General features: G+C 36.2%; 1 protein-coding gene and 1 pseudogene across 1 annotated transcript; both read right to left on the minus strand.

Annotated features, from left to right (window-relative positions):
• Nucleotides 1-265: 265 nt before the first annotated feature.
• Nucleotides 266-5,124, minus strand: LOC128540891 (peroxiredoxin-like 2A; annotated as a pseudogene).
• Nucleotides 5,125-8,579: 3,455 nt separating this feature from the next.
• Nucleotides 8,580-15,284, minus strand: dydc2 (DPY30 domain containing 2). Its single transcript, XM_053510851.1, has 9 exons — nt 15,216-15,284; nt 13,280-13,440; nt 12,831-12,941; nt 11,889-12,005; nt 11,237-11,323; nt 10,946-11,143; nt 9,173-9,256; nt 8,897-9,019; nt 8,580-8,712 (listed from the first exon to the last, which is right to left on the minus strand). The coding sequence occupies exons 2-9, from the start codon at nt 13,424-13,426 to the stop codon at nt 8,692-8,694; spliced, it is 888 nt and encodes a 295-aa protein (XP_053366826.1). The 5' UTR covers nt 13,427-13,440; nt 15,216-15,284; the 3' UTR covers nt 8,580-8,691.
• Nucleotides 15,285-15,317: the final 33 nt, after the last annotated feature.

Here is a 15,317-nt window from a genome sequence, read left to right on the forward strand (position 1 = left end):
AGTGTGTGTTGAAGTACTTTTTGTCGGTTTTGAAAGCATAAGGCATCAAAACTGCTCGCTCTTGTAGAGAGTTTAGAGTCAGTCTGTCATTAAAATGCTCCCAAATCCTACAGCACCATTACATGTTCACACTGCAAGACATTAATCCATGAGTGAGGAAGAGCAAAAAAAAAAAAAAAAAATCTGGTGTGCGGCTATGCTATTGTTTTATGACAACAACAAAAAAAACTCTGCAAAATGTGAAAATGTTCGGGGGGTAAATACTTATGCACAGTGCTTTATAACACATTGGGCTAAAGGAAAAAAACAAGACCACTACTCAGTACCCTCTCTAGGACACTTTTTGTTCTTGAGATCCGTACTATTAGCTTTTAATCAGCTTTCGCCACTTTCCTTACTGCCTGTAACACTGATCTGAGATCAGCTTTATCACCAAACTCCTTCTCCTGGTGCTCCAATAAAATACCCTGAAAATAAATATACAGACATATATAAGGAAATTGTATAAATTGGTGATTTAAAAAAAATAATAATAATAATAATATGATAGAACATCACCTGATTCTCTGGACCAATCACATAAAGGCCTCCAAGGATAAACCCCTCCCCTTTCCTGTTGCCAGGGTAACCTTTTCTCCAGGCGCGCAGGATGTTTCGCCACACGTTGATACGAGTGAAGCCCAGACTCCTCATCTTCCTCTGGCAGGGAGTGTAAAAAAATTGCTGCAGCGTACAGAAAAAAAATAATTATTACAGACCGGATGTAACATATTGCATCATGATTTGATCACATGATCACAAACTTTCCCAATGTGTGCTTTCTTTTAGACATGTGAAGCCATCTTTTTAAACTGTTGCATCACTGAGTGGCATAACACACTCAACGGAAAGCGCTATCCGCCCACTCCCACATACATGATAGACAGGAAAGTCTATTTGCCCCACCCACTTAGACATCACAGCCAGCTCACTGGAGTAGTTTAGAATTGAACTTAAAATGTACTTATGATAGGACAAATGTTTCTTTTGTAAGAAAAACCGGTGGCAAGTAAAAGGGACAAATAAAATCTAAAATATCCTACAGCAAGTGTGGCTGATTCTCAGGGGCAATAAAAACTAAATCATTATTCTGTTAAATTCTCACATATCCAGTTATTTACTCCCTTTATGTCTTTATATAATCCCCTGATACACTAATGCACTTATCCCAGCGTTTCACAAGTGCTTTTCATCAAAAGTCCCGGTTTGACTTGAACGCCCCTCTTAACTGTCCTCCTACACTGAGGACGAAATAAAAAACTCCTCAGGAGAGCAAGTGCACTCAAAGCTGACGCCAAAAATTAATTTCAGTGCTACTTTGGAATCTCATACCCTCTCATCCAGGAAGATTTCTCCGCCGAAGTAGGGTCTGAAGTCATGTATCTCTGTGCCGATGTCCTCCTTCACCACGGCGTACAGAGGAACACCGACCTCATCCAGCTCAGGCTTCAGAGAGGACAGCTCAGTCGCTTCCTGTCATCACACACAAGCACATGCAAGGTACAGTACAGACACAGGTCACACATTTGGTGTATGTGAGGCATTAAAGACACAATGTGTAACTTTTAAAGATTTGGCAACTCCTTATCCTTGTAGAAATGCATTATATGTGTGTGTGTGTGTGTGTGTGTGTGTGTGTGTAAATCTGTAAAAAGTAGTTTGAATCGAGTGTGACCTTATGACCTTTACACCACGATAGCCGTGTAGCTCTACTGTAAAACTCACATTTAATCCTGAAGTTAAAGACATTTGCGTTTCTGCTTCAGGTGTTTATAACTAGTGTTTATAAGAGTTGCCTAATTTAATCCTGCTGGATTAGATGAACTGTTTTAATAAAAAGTTAAAAAACGACAGGAACATTCCTGTATCGTGGTGTACTGGCACTGTATATCGACACAACACGTACACACACACACACGCACACACACACTCACACACACACACACCTCTCTGCACAAAGATCATCCTGGGCGTCTGACGGCCATGATCACGGCTCCAGATTTCTTCCAGAGAGTGAACGCTTTAAAGCTCTTCTCCTCTGTGTCTCAACAGTTCATAAAAAAATAATAATAATGATTTGCATGAAAATTCCCTATAATAATAAAATGCAATAAAACATATAGATACTACATAAAAAGAATAATATTTATCATATAAAATCATATTAAAAGAATGGAATATGGACTATGGTATAATTTAAATCTAATGTAAGATGTACTGTAATAGTACAACAATATACACTATAGTATAGCAGTATTATATTTATTATGATTATGATTATGATTATTATTATCTTTTAAATAATAACGTGTAATAGGAGTATATTATCGCAGCTGTACTGAAAGTAATACACAAGTGGACATTCTATTAACTGACAGAGGTCATTTTAATTGCACATGTTGGTAGAGTAACTCACCCTATGACATTTAATATAATAATAATAGTAATTAGATATTAACTAAATATTAAGGTATATTTCAAGGGCTGTAACAAAAATAATGCAAAAGTGGGAGTAACTAAGGGTCAATCTAATTGCACATGTTGGCAAGTTTTCAAAAAGGATTCGAGAGTCAGGTTCGCCGATGGCGCAGGTGCATGGCTTATGATGGAGAATATGTTAAGTCATACCTTTATTTAGGGGAAAAGTTATTCTCCTAATAATCTAAATTTGAACTAACTATATCAGTTAATAAAAAAGGTTTCAACCAACTTTACATTGTTTTTGGTACAGCTTTTGTATAATGTTATAGCAGTAATATAAAAATGATAATTATAATAAAATAATTATAAAAATTATACAGGTGGTAGTATTGCATAGTAGTATAATATAGCTGGCTATGGCTAGTTCATAATTTATAGCGTTATTATTTTTCTTTTCATTAGCATTTATTGGTTAAATTTTACATTATGTGGTCGTAGTTCGAAATGAAATTAACTACAGTATCAGTCAAATGTTTGGACACACCTTCTAATTCAGTGTTTTTTGGTTAGTGATTTATTTTCTACACTCTCTATTTTTTTTCCCCAACACGGTGAAATAACTCATATGGAATTAAGTAATTAAGTAACAACAACAAGTTGTTTTTTTTATGAAACGGGGGTCAGCTGTTCTTTCTAGAACAGTATTGTATCGAGTGTGTTTGTAAAACCCATCAAGCTCCATGATGATGAAACGGTCTCTCATGAAGACCTTCCCAGGGAAACAAGACCAAAACTGAGCTCTGCTGCAGAGGAGAAGTTCATTTAGAGTCACCAGCCTCAGAAATCACAGATTAACAAACAGCACCTCAGATTAGAGCCGTTATGAAGCTTTACAGAGCAGAAGTAGCAGATATACATCTCAATATCAACTGTTCAGAGGAGATTATTGTGTGTTTTGGATAATAAACGCCTTCAGTATTGTTTTACAGAGAGAAATAAAAATCAGGAAAGACCATGGAGTTAAAAGGGGTGTCCAAACTTTTGACCGGTTACTTCTGGATGATGATGATGATGATGATGATAAAAAAACATGTATAGAACGACAAAATATAAAGTCGAGTCCATTATGATCTAATGTGTTTAACTGATATAAAAAAAATCCTCTTAAATTCAAAAGTGAGGAACATTAAGCACTTTAGGCACCAGATATTGATGATGTAATACTTGCACTGTCTACAGTATGACTCTACAGTATATGTACAACTACTTATTACTATAAATCAACTATATTCCTATCATTAGCTAAATACTGTGTATAAAACTGATTTCTGATGGGAAGACATGATTTTCTTTTTTGTTTGTTTGTTTTTTTTCCTTTTTTTGATCCTTTGATTTGCGTGTTACCCCCCACGGTGGTCCTTAGCTCAGCGTTGGCGAGTGTGTTCAGCGAGCTCGGATGTGGTTTAGTCAGGAACAGGTCAGTGTTGAGCAGCAGGACACACACGGTGATCAGAGTCACGGCCAGCAGCCACACATCCACACTAAACCCTGCAACACTCACCAACACTATACACACGACAAGAGAGAGCAGACAAGAAGGATAAGATACAGGACGTGTTCAGTTTCAACTACAGCATAACAGTCATGTTTTAGATTATGAGTATCGTTATAAATACTGGATTCTGATTAGTCAGAGACCAGCAGCTTAAACAGTATTGCTAATATGTTAAGGTTTCCATAGCAACAGTTATGCAGGCGCTCTGAATAAACTTTGATGCTGATGGAGTGACATTTCCTCTTAGGGGAAATTCGTTTATATGGATTAATGGAAGGAGTCTCCAGTATCAGCAGTTTGTAACAATCAGAGATGAGGCTGTGTGTTCCTCCCAAAAAAAAAAAAACAGTTGATTTTTTATTTTTATTAAAATCAAGAGAAGGAGTAACAGTTGATAGCTGGAGTTATTGTTGATGTTCCAAAACATGAAATGTGATTTATAAATGTATACAATAAATAACATTTATGTTAGTGTTTCCATAGCAACATGAAGGTGTACCGCGGGCAATCAGAGTAAATTTTGACACTGATTTGGTGACGTTTTCTGTGAGGAGAAATTACTTTATTTACAGTAGATTAACGGAAGGAGTCTCCAGTATCAGCAGTTTGTAACAACCAGAGGTGAAGCTGTGCATCCTGATTCCATGTACTTTACACAGTTTATTTATACAGTTCATACTTTTTTACATTTTTTTTATTTCTATTTGATACTTTATTTAATTGTAACAAAATTAATTTTGCATTCTTTCCTATTGGTGTTTGCCTCTATGATTTCCTTTTTTAAGTAACAAATTTTTTTTTAATTGAAATAAATGATAACAGGAACGATTGTAGATGTAGATAAAAGGAAGATTAATTATAAACTTCAGAACTAGTACGAGTACCTCCACATCATTGCACCATCCCACTGTTGATTATTTTCCTCTAACAGCATGGTACAGAGAATTTGAGTACTCATTCCTAACTACTTCCAAGACATGATATTGGAAAAGAGGAAAAGAGTTATTTAGCTGAAATACTCACTTGTTGCTGCAGTCGGATTCACACCCTGGAGTTAAAAGCTTTTGCCACAGATCATAGATGTGAGTTCATCTTGTCTCATCTCTCACATTAACAGCAGCAGCTCCGTACAACTGAATTGCTTTATGTATATATATAAAAAAACAACTGAAAAGCTCATTTGCATGAGGAAGAAACCAGCGAATCAGAAGTTGTCTCATTTGGGCGTGGTTAAAATGTGAGCTCAGGGTTTTACACACCCTAGTGAAGGGAACGTGTAATGCAAATGTAAGCAAAAATGCAGAAGAACTACAAAACTAATGGAGATAACAAGCAAGAGGAAGCGTACAGCATCCGCACACACTCGCCTCGGGCGCACAGCGTGTGTGTACATCTCTGTTCTGTTTTTATTTTGTTCTTTCATTATTATATTTTCTCTATGGAAACACTCTAAAAGACTAAACACCTAATCTCTCTCTCTCTCTCTCTCTCTCTCTCACACACACACACACACACACTGACCTCCACTGACTGTGTAAAAGAGCATAAAGTCTCAGTGAGCACGACTCCCACAGTTCCCTCTGTACGGGTCAGAAGCTCCATGACACACACACACACACACTTCTGACATAAACCGAACTTACACAAAGATTTGGAGTTACTCAGTTAATACTGATGGTATTTAGAGCAGGTGTGTGTGTGTGTGTGTGCGTGTGTGTGTGTGTGTGTGTGTGTGTGTGTGTGTGTGAAAGAAAGTGACAAATTGAAATGAATGGGTTCTAATATCTAATTTCTAGATGAATTATATTGTTACATTACTGTCTTGGCACCGAGAAGTTTAAACTGAGCCTTTTTAATTAAGTATTTGTAGTATTAGTAATAGTAGATATAGAAGAAGAAGTAGTAGTCATACTTCTGGTGATACAGCAGTAATAATAGTAGCAGTAATAGTATTAATCATGGTATTAATAGATGTAAAGGTGATCTTAGTACTAGTGTAATATTAATGGTTGTGGTAGTACTAGTAGGAGCAGTAGGTATAGTAATAGCAATAGTAATTATGAAAGTAGGAGTAGCAGTCATACTACTGGTGATAGTATTAATAACAGCAGCAGTAGTAGTAACCATAGTAGTAATCATAGTATTAATGCGGGTAACAGTGAAAGCAGTACTAGTACTAGTGTAACACTAATTGTTGTGGTAGTACTAGTAGAAGTAGTAGCTGTAGTATTAATACAAGTGATAGTAATACTAGTTATTAAAGAAGGTGTAGCAGTCGTAGTACTGATGATAGTAGCAATAATAGCAGCAGTAGTAGTGATAATAATCATAGTATTCATACAAGTAATAGTGATAAAAGCACTAGTATTAATGTAGTATGGTAGTAGTAGCCATAGTATTAATACTAGTAATAGTAGTTATAGAAGTAGTAGTAGTAGTAGTAGTCATTGTATTAATACTAGTAATAGTATTAATACAAAGTACTAGTTTAATCCTAAAAATGGTAGTGCTAGTATTATTAGCAATACCAGTAATAGTAGGTATGGTTATAGTTATAGTATCAATAATTGTAATAGTACTTGTAGTAATATCGATAGCAAATAGCAGTTAAAGATCATAGTACTGGTGATAGTAGTAATAATAGCAGTAGTACAGTAGTATTAATCATAGTATTAATATAAGGAATAGTGATAGTAGTACAAGTGTAATACTAATGGTTGTTGTAGGACTACTAAAGGTAGGAGCCATAGTATTAATACTAGTAATAGTTATAGTAGTTATATAAGTAGTATGTAGTCGTAGTTATTGTATTAATACTTGTAATTAATTGTATTAATACTGTGTATGTAATTCTAATCGCAACGGTACCAGTATTAGTAGTTCTAGTTCTAGACATCAATAATTGTAATAGTACTTGTATTAATATTAATAGTTGTCATAGCAGTGGTACTAGCAATAGTGGCCCTGCACCTCCAGGATTGAGGGTTCAATTCCCTCCCTGGGTCTGTTTGTGCAGAGTTTGTATGTTCTCCCCGGTCTCGGTGGGTTTCCTCCGGGTACTCCGGTTTCCTCCCACAGTCTACAGGAATGCTGAATAGGCCAACAGGGGTTCCCAAATTGCCCATAGTGTGTGAGTGTGTGCGTGTTTGTGTGTTGCCTGTGATGGACTGGCACTCCACCTTGTGCCCTGAGTGCCTTAGACAGGCTCCAGGCCCTGTACAGGAAGTGGTATAGAGGATGAGTGAGAGAGTCAGCAGTGATATGAGTTGTACAGTTGTAGTTGTAGTATAGTAGTGTAGCTGTCGTAGTAGTTGCAGTTATTGTAGTTGGGTTTTTTTTAGTCCTAGGAGTAGTCTTACTAAAAGTAGTTTTATTATAGTCTTAATATTAGTAGTGATTTTTCTCATTGTAGTAGAACATATTATATTATATATTAATAATTAATAGTAGTAGTAGTGGTAGTAATAATAGTAGCATCAGTAGTTGTAATTACTGTAGTTTATGTTTTTGTAATGAATAAAATTGAATCCTTTCTTTATGTATTATTTGTTCTTTAATGTAGAGACCTCATTATACACTGTGGGTATAATTTTAACTATAAATTTTTAAAAAAATAACTATTTTTAATTAATCATATTAATATTTTATATCTCATCTCAGTCCATTGTTTTTGTCTCTAAAGGCAGCGGGATCAGGGAGGGTCAGATTCTTGGGCAGTTTGGTAACTTGTCGACATTGTGTTGCACAATTCAGCATTTTCTTTCAGGGTGTGGGTTTGCATTTGTGTGTGTGTAAGTGTGTGTGTGTGTAAGATTAACTTGGGCACACTAAACTGACCTTATCTTCCATAACTCACTGATAAGTCAGGTGTCACATCTCTCTCTCTCTCTCTCTCTCTCTCGGTTACACACGAACAAGTCTCTTGCAAACCCACAACAATGTTATCAGCATAAATCCAGATCCAACAACCCCTAAAAACACTTTAATGAACGAACTGGAACGATGTTATGGGACACAGAACAGGAATGTATCTCGCTCATACTGACCTGACCTCAAAATCTGTTCCATTTACATAATCCAAGAGCTGTCTGTTTTTATATCTACATGCTTTATTCGCTTTAGTTTTAGTAGTTAGTAACCAGCTCTTGTACGTACTTTATCACTTTTTAGTGTTGTATGTTATATCAGGTGCTCGGGATTTCTTCTGTGGACTATAAAGAGGATAAGATACCCAGTCACATGACATTTTTTACATAGTTAAACTATTTAAGGTAAAATTGCATTAATGTTCATTTAACTAAGATTCATTTTCATTTAACTAATATACAATATTCCTTATATGAAAAAGAAAAAGTAAGAAAAGTGGCACCATATTGATAAATATAACTTATAGTCAAGGTACTGCATGTGGGCTTAATTTACACTTAATAAATAAATAAAAAGCCTTTCATTTTAAAGATGTAAGTAGTTTAAAAACTACCATAAAATATTTATGGTACAAATGATTTTTTTAATCACAAATCTCTTGTATTAAATCAGAAACTTTATGTATTTTGTTCCTATGCTTTATTTTGTTCCTATACTTACCATTTAAACAGACATTAAAATATACTATACAATGAATTATGAAGCATATACACAGTATAAGGCATATTTAAACAGGATATGGCTCATCGTCACTCTTCTTTATCCTCCTCCTGCAATAAGAACAATCATTTTGTTAGTGTTTGGTTCATTGTCATTAGAAACACTTCCTCCGTTAGACTTTGTTCAGGATATTGTCTCTATTTTCATCTCACATAAAGCTTTAGTGAAACTCAGTAATGATCTATAATGGGATATCCTGTATTAGGTGACACAGAAAGAAGCGGGAAACGTCACCGTGTCCTTGGGCGTGCTTGGGTCGGTGAGGGTTTCGAGTTCTTCTGGTTTGGCAGCATCGCTCTCCACCGGAGCTTCTGTTTGGTCTTCAGCCACGTCGGTGTCTGTGGCCTCGGTGTCGTCCTGTTTCAGAAAAGAGCAAAATGAACTACAGTATTATACAGTAGGCCTCATCATTCCATTCTGTCTGTCTGATTCTGTCTGCATGTAATAATTTAATTCTCTATTAATTTAGTGTCTGTCCGTGATGTTAGAGGCTGAGAATAAAAGTATCACCTGCAGCGTGAGAGGAGGTTCTGAACTGGCCGTTTCTTCCTCTGCTGTTTGGGCAGGAGGCAGAGATCCATCATCGCCTGCCTGCTACAGAAAGTGACATCAATTGTGTGGAAAAAAAAAGCTTTTAAAATTCCAATATCTACATCTCCTTGCTTCATATCGCATATTTTTTTCTTCCTCCTGCTATCTTTTGCCAATTCTATCAAGTGTTTAGAATTGTAATTCTACACAGAACACAATTCTACACAGAACACCCAGAGAAAATCATCTGTCTTCTATCCTCACCTTTTCTTCTGCTAATCTTTTGCTTAGCAGTGTTTTACTCACTGATTCTTCAGCATTTATGGAGACTGTATGAACCATCTACATCTGGAGAATATCATCCACCTGAATCTTACAGGTTTAATTCTTCTCTTCCTGCTTTATCTGTCATCTCTAGTCATTTAGTCAACACTTGTAGTGAGAATGAGGAGCGTTTTTGTTTGCTAGTCGATGCTGATGTGGCTGATGTGATGCTGGTGGTCGATGAGGGGCGCAAACATGAAACTAAACTCCACTGGTTGGTTTAACAGTCTGTCAGATTAGCTTCGTTCACATATGCCCAAAACACAGTAGCAATGCTGATTAAACGTTTTTATGTTATACAATATAATATAGAAAATGTGTGTGGCCAAAGAAGTGACTTCTGAAGTTTATGCAACATGAAAGTGACCGATCTCACTTCCCTAAAACCTTTTAGTTGCTTCAGCCGTTTCGGAGAGATGATTTCATATGTGTCCCAAAGATGGCATTTTTCAGCGCTATACTGTCTCGCTTCAAACAATAATCATTTAAAGTGCAAACTATTGATATTTATTTATGGGTATTGATACTAAAATTGGTGTAAGCTTCTAGGAGCATATGAGCTTTAAAAACTGCTGTTTAAATGAAAGCATTCTGTTTTTATTTTAAAAGTTTAAAAAGCAAAAATCTGTAGTGTCCGTAACCATGTTAAAATCATGTTGCAATATCTCAACAATATGGCATTTTCATGTGAAATCTAAATTCATCTGAATTACAATTAAGATCATTAAAAGATCTGAATTTGAAAAAATTATGGACACTACATAAAAGTGTAAGAAATTGTGTTAGGCAAATGTGTTACTTTTTATCTGATAAAAATATAAATATTAAATATAAATATTAAATATTTTTCACTTAGACGAGACTTTTTAGCACCGATACCATGTTGTATCCGATAACATAAGGTACATTTCTACTCACTAAAACCCTTCTACAAAATCTACTTGTGATGACGTTCAAGCAGTGATTGAGCCACAGTTTGCAGTTTTCTTTAACACCTCTCATAAACAGTGTTTGGGTTTGTTGGCTGTAGCTCATCGCGTACACCTCATGCGCTATTTGAGGTGCAAACTGTGGTTAAAAGGCCACACTAGAAAAGCATTCACATGTAAGCATGTATGCAGAAGAGGGCGCTCTATACCCCCCTGTGACACAGCACGAGCTGGCTTTATGTTTCTTAGAGGCATGTGCCTACAGATCCAGTATTACTGAGCCACGATACTGTCCTCACTTCTTCCTCTGCTTAACTTTCACTTGGTTGGGTCTTACTAAGGATTTGTGAAGTCACTCTCTAAGATCTAAACTTCTACATTTTGAGGTTTGGACCTGTTCATCACTCAAAAGTGTTGATCCTTCTTGATGCATCTGTCAATGCTATAGTAAAGCCAAACTCAGCTGTCATGTTTACAAACTGAGGTCTTCTGTCCTCACCTCCTCTTCTGCTTGACTTTCACTCGGTTGCGCCTCGCTCCCGGATTCTTCAGGATCTTTTGGTGTGTCGTCTGTCACTGATTCTTCAGGATCTTTTGGTGTGTCGACTGTCACTGATTCTTCAGGATCTTTTGGTGTGTCGACTGTGCTGTCTGCAGCTGTACTGTCCACCTCTGGAGGTTTCACGTCTTCTGTATCCTTCAATAATAATAATAATAATATGGATGTAAAAAAAAAAAGGCATAATCTTAGGATCATTCACAATCATCTTTTCCTGGTTTATGTACTGACCTGCTCAGTCGGCTCGTTCTCTGGTTCCTCTGTTGTGTCCTTATTTGCATCTCTAGAGGGCGCACTCTCTATATCTGTCTTTACATCCTGGAGGTGAACACACAAGCAGCTTTTTTATTTCTCTTTTACAATTTTCAAAAACGTTATTACATCCTCTAAGGACTTTTTTTTACCTTAAACTGATGCCTCATTATGACGTGTTGGTGTAAAAATATTAAGAGAAGAAGAAGGGATAATGGATGATGCAATGTTCCTTTAACTTTTTACATGTGGTCTACAGAGATTCTTTATTAACTTTTAGTTTTGCACCGGGGCTACAGGGTTAATGTAGCTAAAAAACAACGTACAGTATCAGTATGTTGTTTCGGTTCTGACATAACCTGCAGTTTTATGCAGTTACATGCAAATATTAAATAGTCTCACGTTGTTCAAAATGGTACCTACTGTACACCATAAGCGGTACACTAAACGTTAGACTTCTGGTCTCCGAGCCACCGGGGGGCAGCAGAGTCTTAAAAATATACAGGATTTATGTAAATCTTGATTACAACTCTGATCCTCAATGAAATACCAATTTGTATGTCACATTTTTCATTTGTTTTGTGTGTTTTTATCAACGTTCTTGATCAGTGATACACTTTAGTGGCCTCACCTCTTCATCTTGTGCCTCTGGCGTTGTATCAGCTTCGGGTGGCACATCTGCCTCAGGCTGCACAGGAGGTTCTTGAAGGTTCTCTGCAGGTTCTACTGCTTCAGATTTAGCTTGTTGCTAAATTTATGGAGATGAAAATCCAGAGAGAGCGTTGATTTGAGCATAAATAAAAACCTTCATTACGGAAGGTATGATTTAGACTTACAGAGTAAAATAAAAAATCTTTTGTGGAGACAGAGCTAAATCTGTTGTAATGTAAAAAGTCAAATTTAAGAGAAGCACTGTCTTGTGAAGTGAAAAGAAGGAAACATCACCACTATGACCATAACCATCACCACCACCATAACCTCCAACCCCCTCTCCACCACCATCATCCCCAGTCCTATCACCAACACCACCACAATCACCATCACCCCCAATCTTATGCCCACCACCACCATCACTACCACTACCTCCATCATCCCCATCCCTACAACCACTACCATCACCAGCAACCCCAACCCAACCACCACCATCATTATCACCATCAACAGCACCATCACCATTACTGTCCCCACCCTTACCATCTACATGACTCCTACCACAAAGACTATCATTATCACCACGTTCACCACCTGCATTATCACTCATTAATAAAAACACTTTCACCAACGGCATCACCCCTACCCCACCACTTTCACCATCATTACTACCCTGACCCTCACCATAACTATTATCTCAACACCTACCACCACCACTATTGTCCCATCACCACCGCAACAACCAATGCCATCATTACTACTCCCACTATCACCACCACAATCGCCACCACCATAACCTTCTCCACTACAACCCTCACCATCATCGTTACCCTCACCATCGGCATAGCCATCACCCTCAACACCCTCACTACCACCTGGGTTTCCTTTAATCTGAACCTCTCATCCTCCTTTCATCTCTCACCTCCTGTGCAGCTTGTATTTTCTCCTCCTCCTCCTTCAGCTGTTTCTGATGCTCGGCCTCCTCTTTGGCTCGCTGCACCTCCTCCTGCACCTGCTTTTCATATGCAGCTTTCTGAACAAACGCAAAGACGAAAGTCATCATGAAATTCAAGGCTCTGAGTTTATTGCTCTCTTCTGCCCCTAGTGGTACAACAGAGACTAGCAGTGTCTTCTTTCAATTCTGTTAAAGTCACCTTGGTTGTAGAATCTTTTTTCAGGCTGGTCGTGGCCTGTGAGTTGTATGTTTCGCACCCATTAAAACAGCGCCCTCTATGCTTTATGACACTCTAAGCCCATGAAATAATAAAACCCATGCACCATTTAGATTTAAATGAACTTATTGTGTGGAGTATGGTTGGTCTATTAATGGTGTAAAAGCAGACATATGGATGTAAACTTGATCCGCCTGACCTTTTCGGCGTACTCCGTGTTTTCTTTGTGTTTGTAAAGGTAATGAGCGAGAAACTCGATGGGATCCATAGGTCTCTGCTCCACGACTTCTGCCAGAGCCTCCACCAAGCATTTACCCAAATTCGTTTTCAGGTACTCAGAGTCCATCCTGACAGGAAGATCTACACACACACACACACACACACACACACACACACACACATTGGTTCAGGTTGCTTATATGTTTTAAATGTACATTCTGTAAAAGAAGAAAAACACCCACAACAAGCAGGAGAGGTAAATTTCCATATAATAAATAATAAATGTAATTAATATTGATATTAATTTTAAATAACTGATAAATGAAACAAGTAAATTAAAACACGTGAAAAAGTAAATCAATAAAAAACAAGCAAATAAATAAACATGTTACTTTGCTAGTATGTTAGTAAGAAAGTAAATAAGTGAGCAGACAAACAAGAAAATAAATAACAATATCAGTACATAAGTAAATGTATAAGTAAATACAAAAAATAAGCAGGTATGTAAGTAAGCAAACATTTAAATAAATTGAGAAAAATATATATGTAAGTAATAGGAAAGTAAATAAGAAGGCAAGTTTGCAAACTAATTATTAATAAATATAGGTAAAGGTATACCTTCTTCATTTCTGATTTGGACAAATTTCTATTTTCTTCTTTTATATTTCTATATTATATCTATTGATATTTTGTTCTTATTTGTACAGTATATTTTATTTTATTTTATTTTGCACAGTATATTTTACTAGTTAATTTCACTTTCTACCATATTTCCTTTATTGCAATATATCTATTTTTTTATTTGTACAGTATATTTTACCAGTTAACTTTATTTTCTAACGTTCCTTTATTTATATTTATTTCTTATGTTTAAGCTTTTATTTTAAGGTCACTGGCAGTCGAAAAAGCATTTCACCGCATATCGTACTGTGTATGACTGTGTATGTGACAAATAAAATTAGAAATTTGAATTTGAAGGTAGCCCTTAAAACTCAGAGAATTTTAGCCTTTATTTGTTTTGTTGTTTTTTCATAAGGATTTTGCAATATAGTTATGTATCCAGCACAAAATAGGCAATAAGATCAACTTAATTTTAATTTATTTTAACCGACTACACTAACATGACTGAGCAAAAAATGAGATAATGGGTTACATATGTAAAGAAGGAGCACAGATACACGTGATCATGTGTTTTTATTGTTGTTTTTGTTTGTTTCTGTGAATAAATAATAATAACAAGATCATTTTGAGAGTTTTACATTTTTGCAGCATCATTCATTCCCATATTCCAGTAGTGGTAAAAATTTACATGTTATAAAAGTAATGATAACTTTTTCGTTTTACCTGACATATCATAAGTCTAAAGCCTCGCCGTTGACACACACAGACACAGACACACGCACACACACACACACACACACACCAGCAAGGCTTTTTATGTAAGCAATTTTTGTTCAATTTGCCAGACACGTACTGTATCTGTGCCACTTGGTTATTGAGGGTAAATAACTAAGTAACTGAACAAACAAACAAATAAACAAACAAACAAACAGACAAACAAAAAAACTAACACAGAGACAGCCTGTGAGACAAACTGACAGATTAAAAGCGCTATAAAAAATAAAGTTGAATTGAATCGAATAAACAAACTGACAAACAAACAAACAAACAAACAAACAAACAAACAGCCAAGCATATATATAATGTATTTTGGTCCCCAGATGCTAGAAACATTATTAATAAAGACTATAAATATATTTAACAATATGATTAGACATGATATAACTTGACGTTATTAGATGTACAGTAATTGAGCTGAACCCCACCAGTCTGACCTCCTGTATATTCACTCACTTGTTATGTTAAAAATGTGAGATATTTGGAGTAATAATTTAAAAACATGTAAAAGTTTTTACCTGCTGTGGAAACACATATAAATATATTTTTATAAAACTGTTCGCGTCTCTCTTTCTGTTCCAGTGAGTGTTTTCCGTTACCATGGTAACCGTGCAACACGA

Source organism: Clarias gariepinus, chromosome 14, assembly GCF_024256425.1.
Source record: "Clarias gariepinus isolate MV-2021 ecotype Netherlands chromosome 14, CGAR_prim_01v2, whole genome shotgun sequence".
In the NCBI taxonomy this organism is placed as follows: Eukaryota; Metazoa; Chordata; class Actinopteri; order Siluriformes; family Clariidae; genus Clarias; species Clarias gariepinus.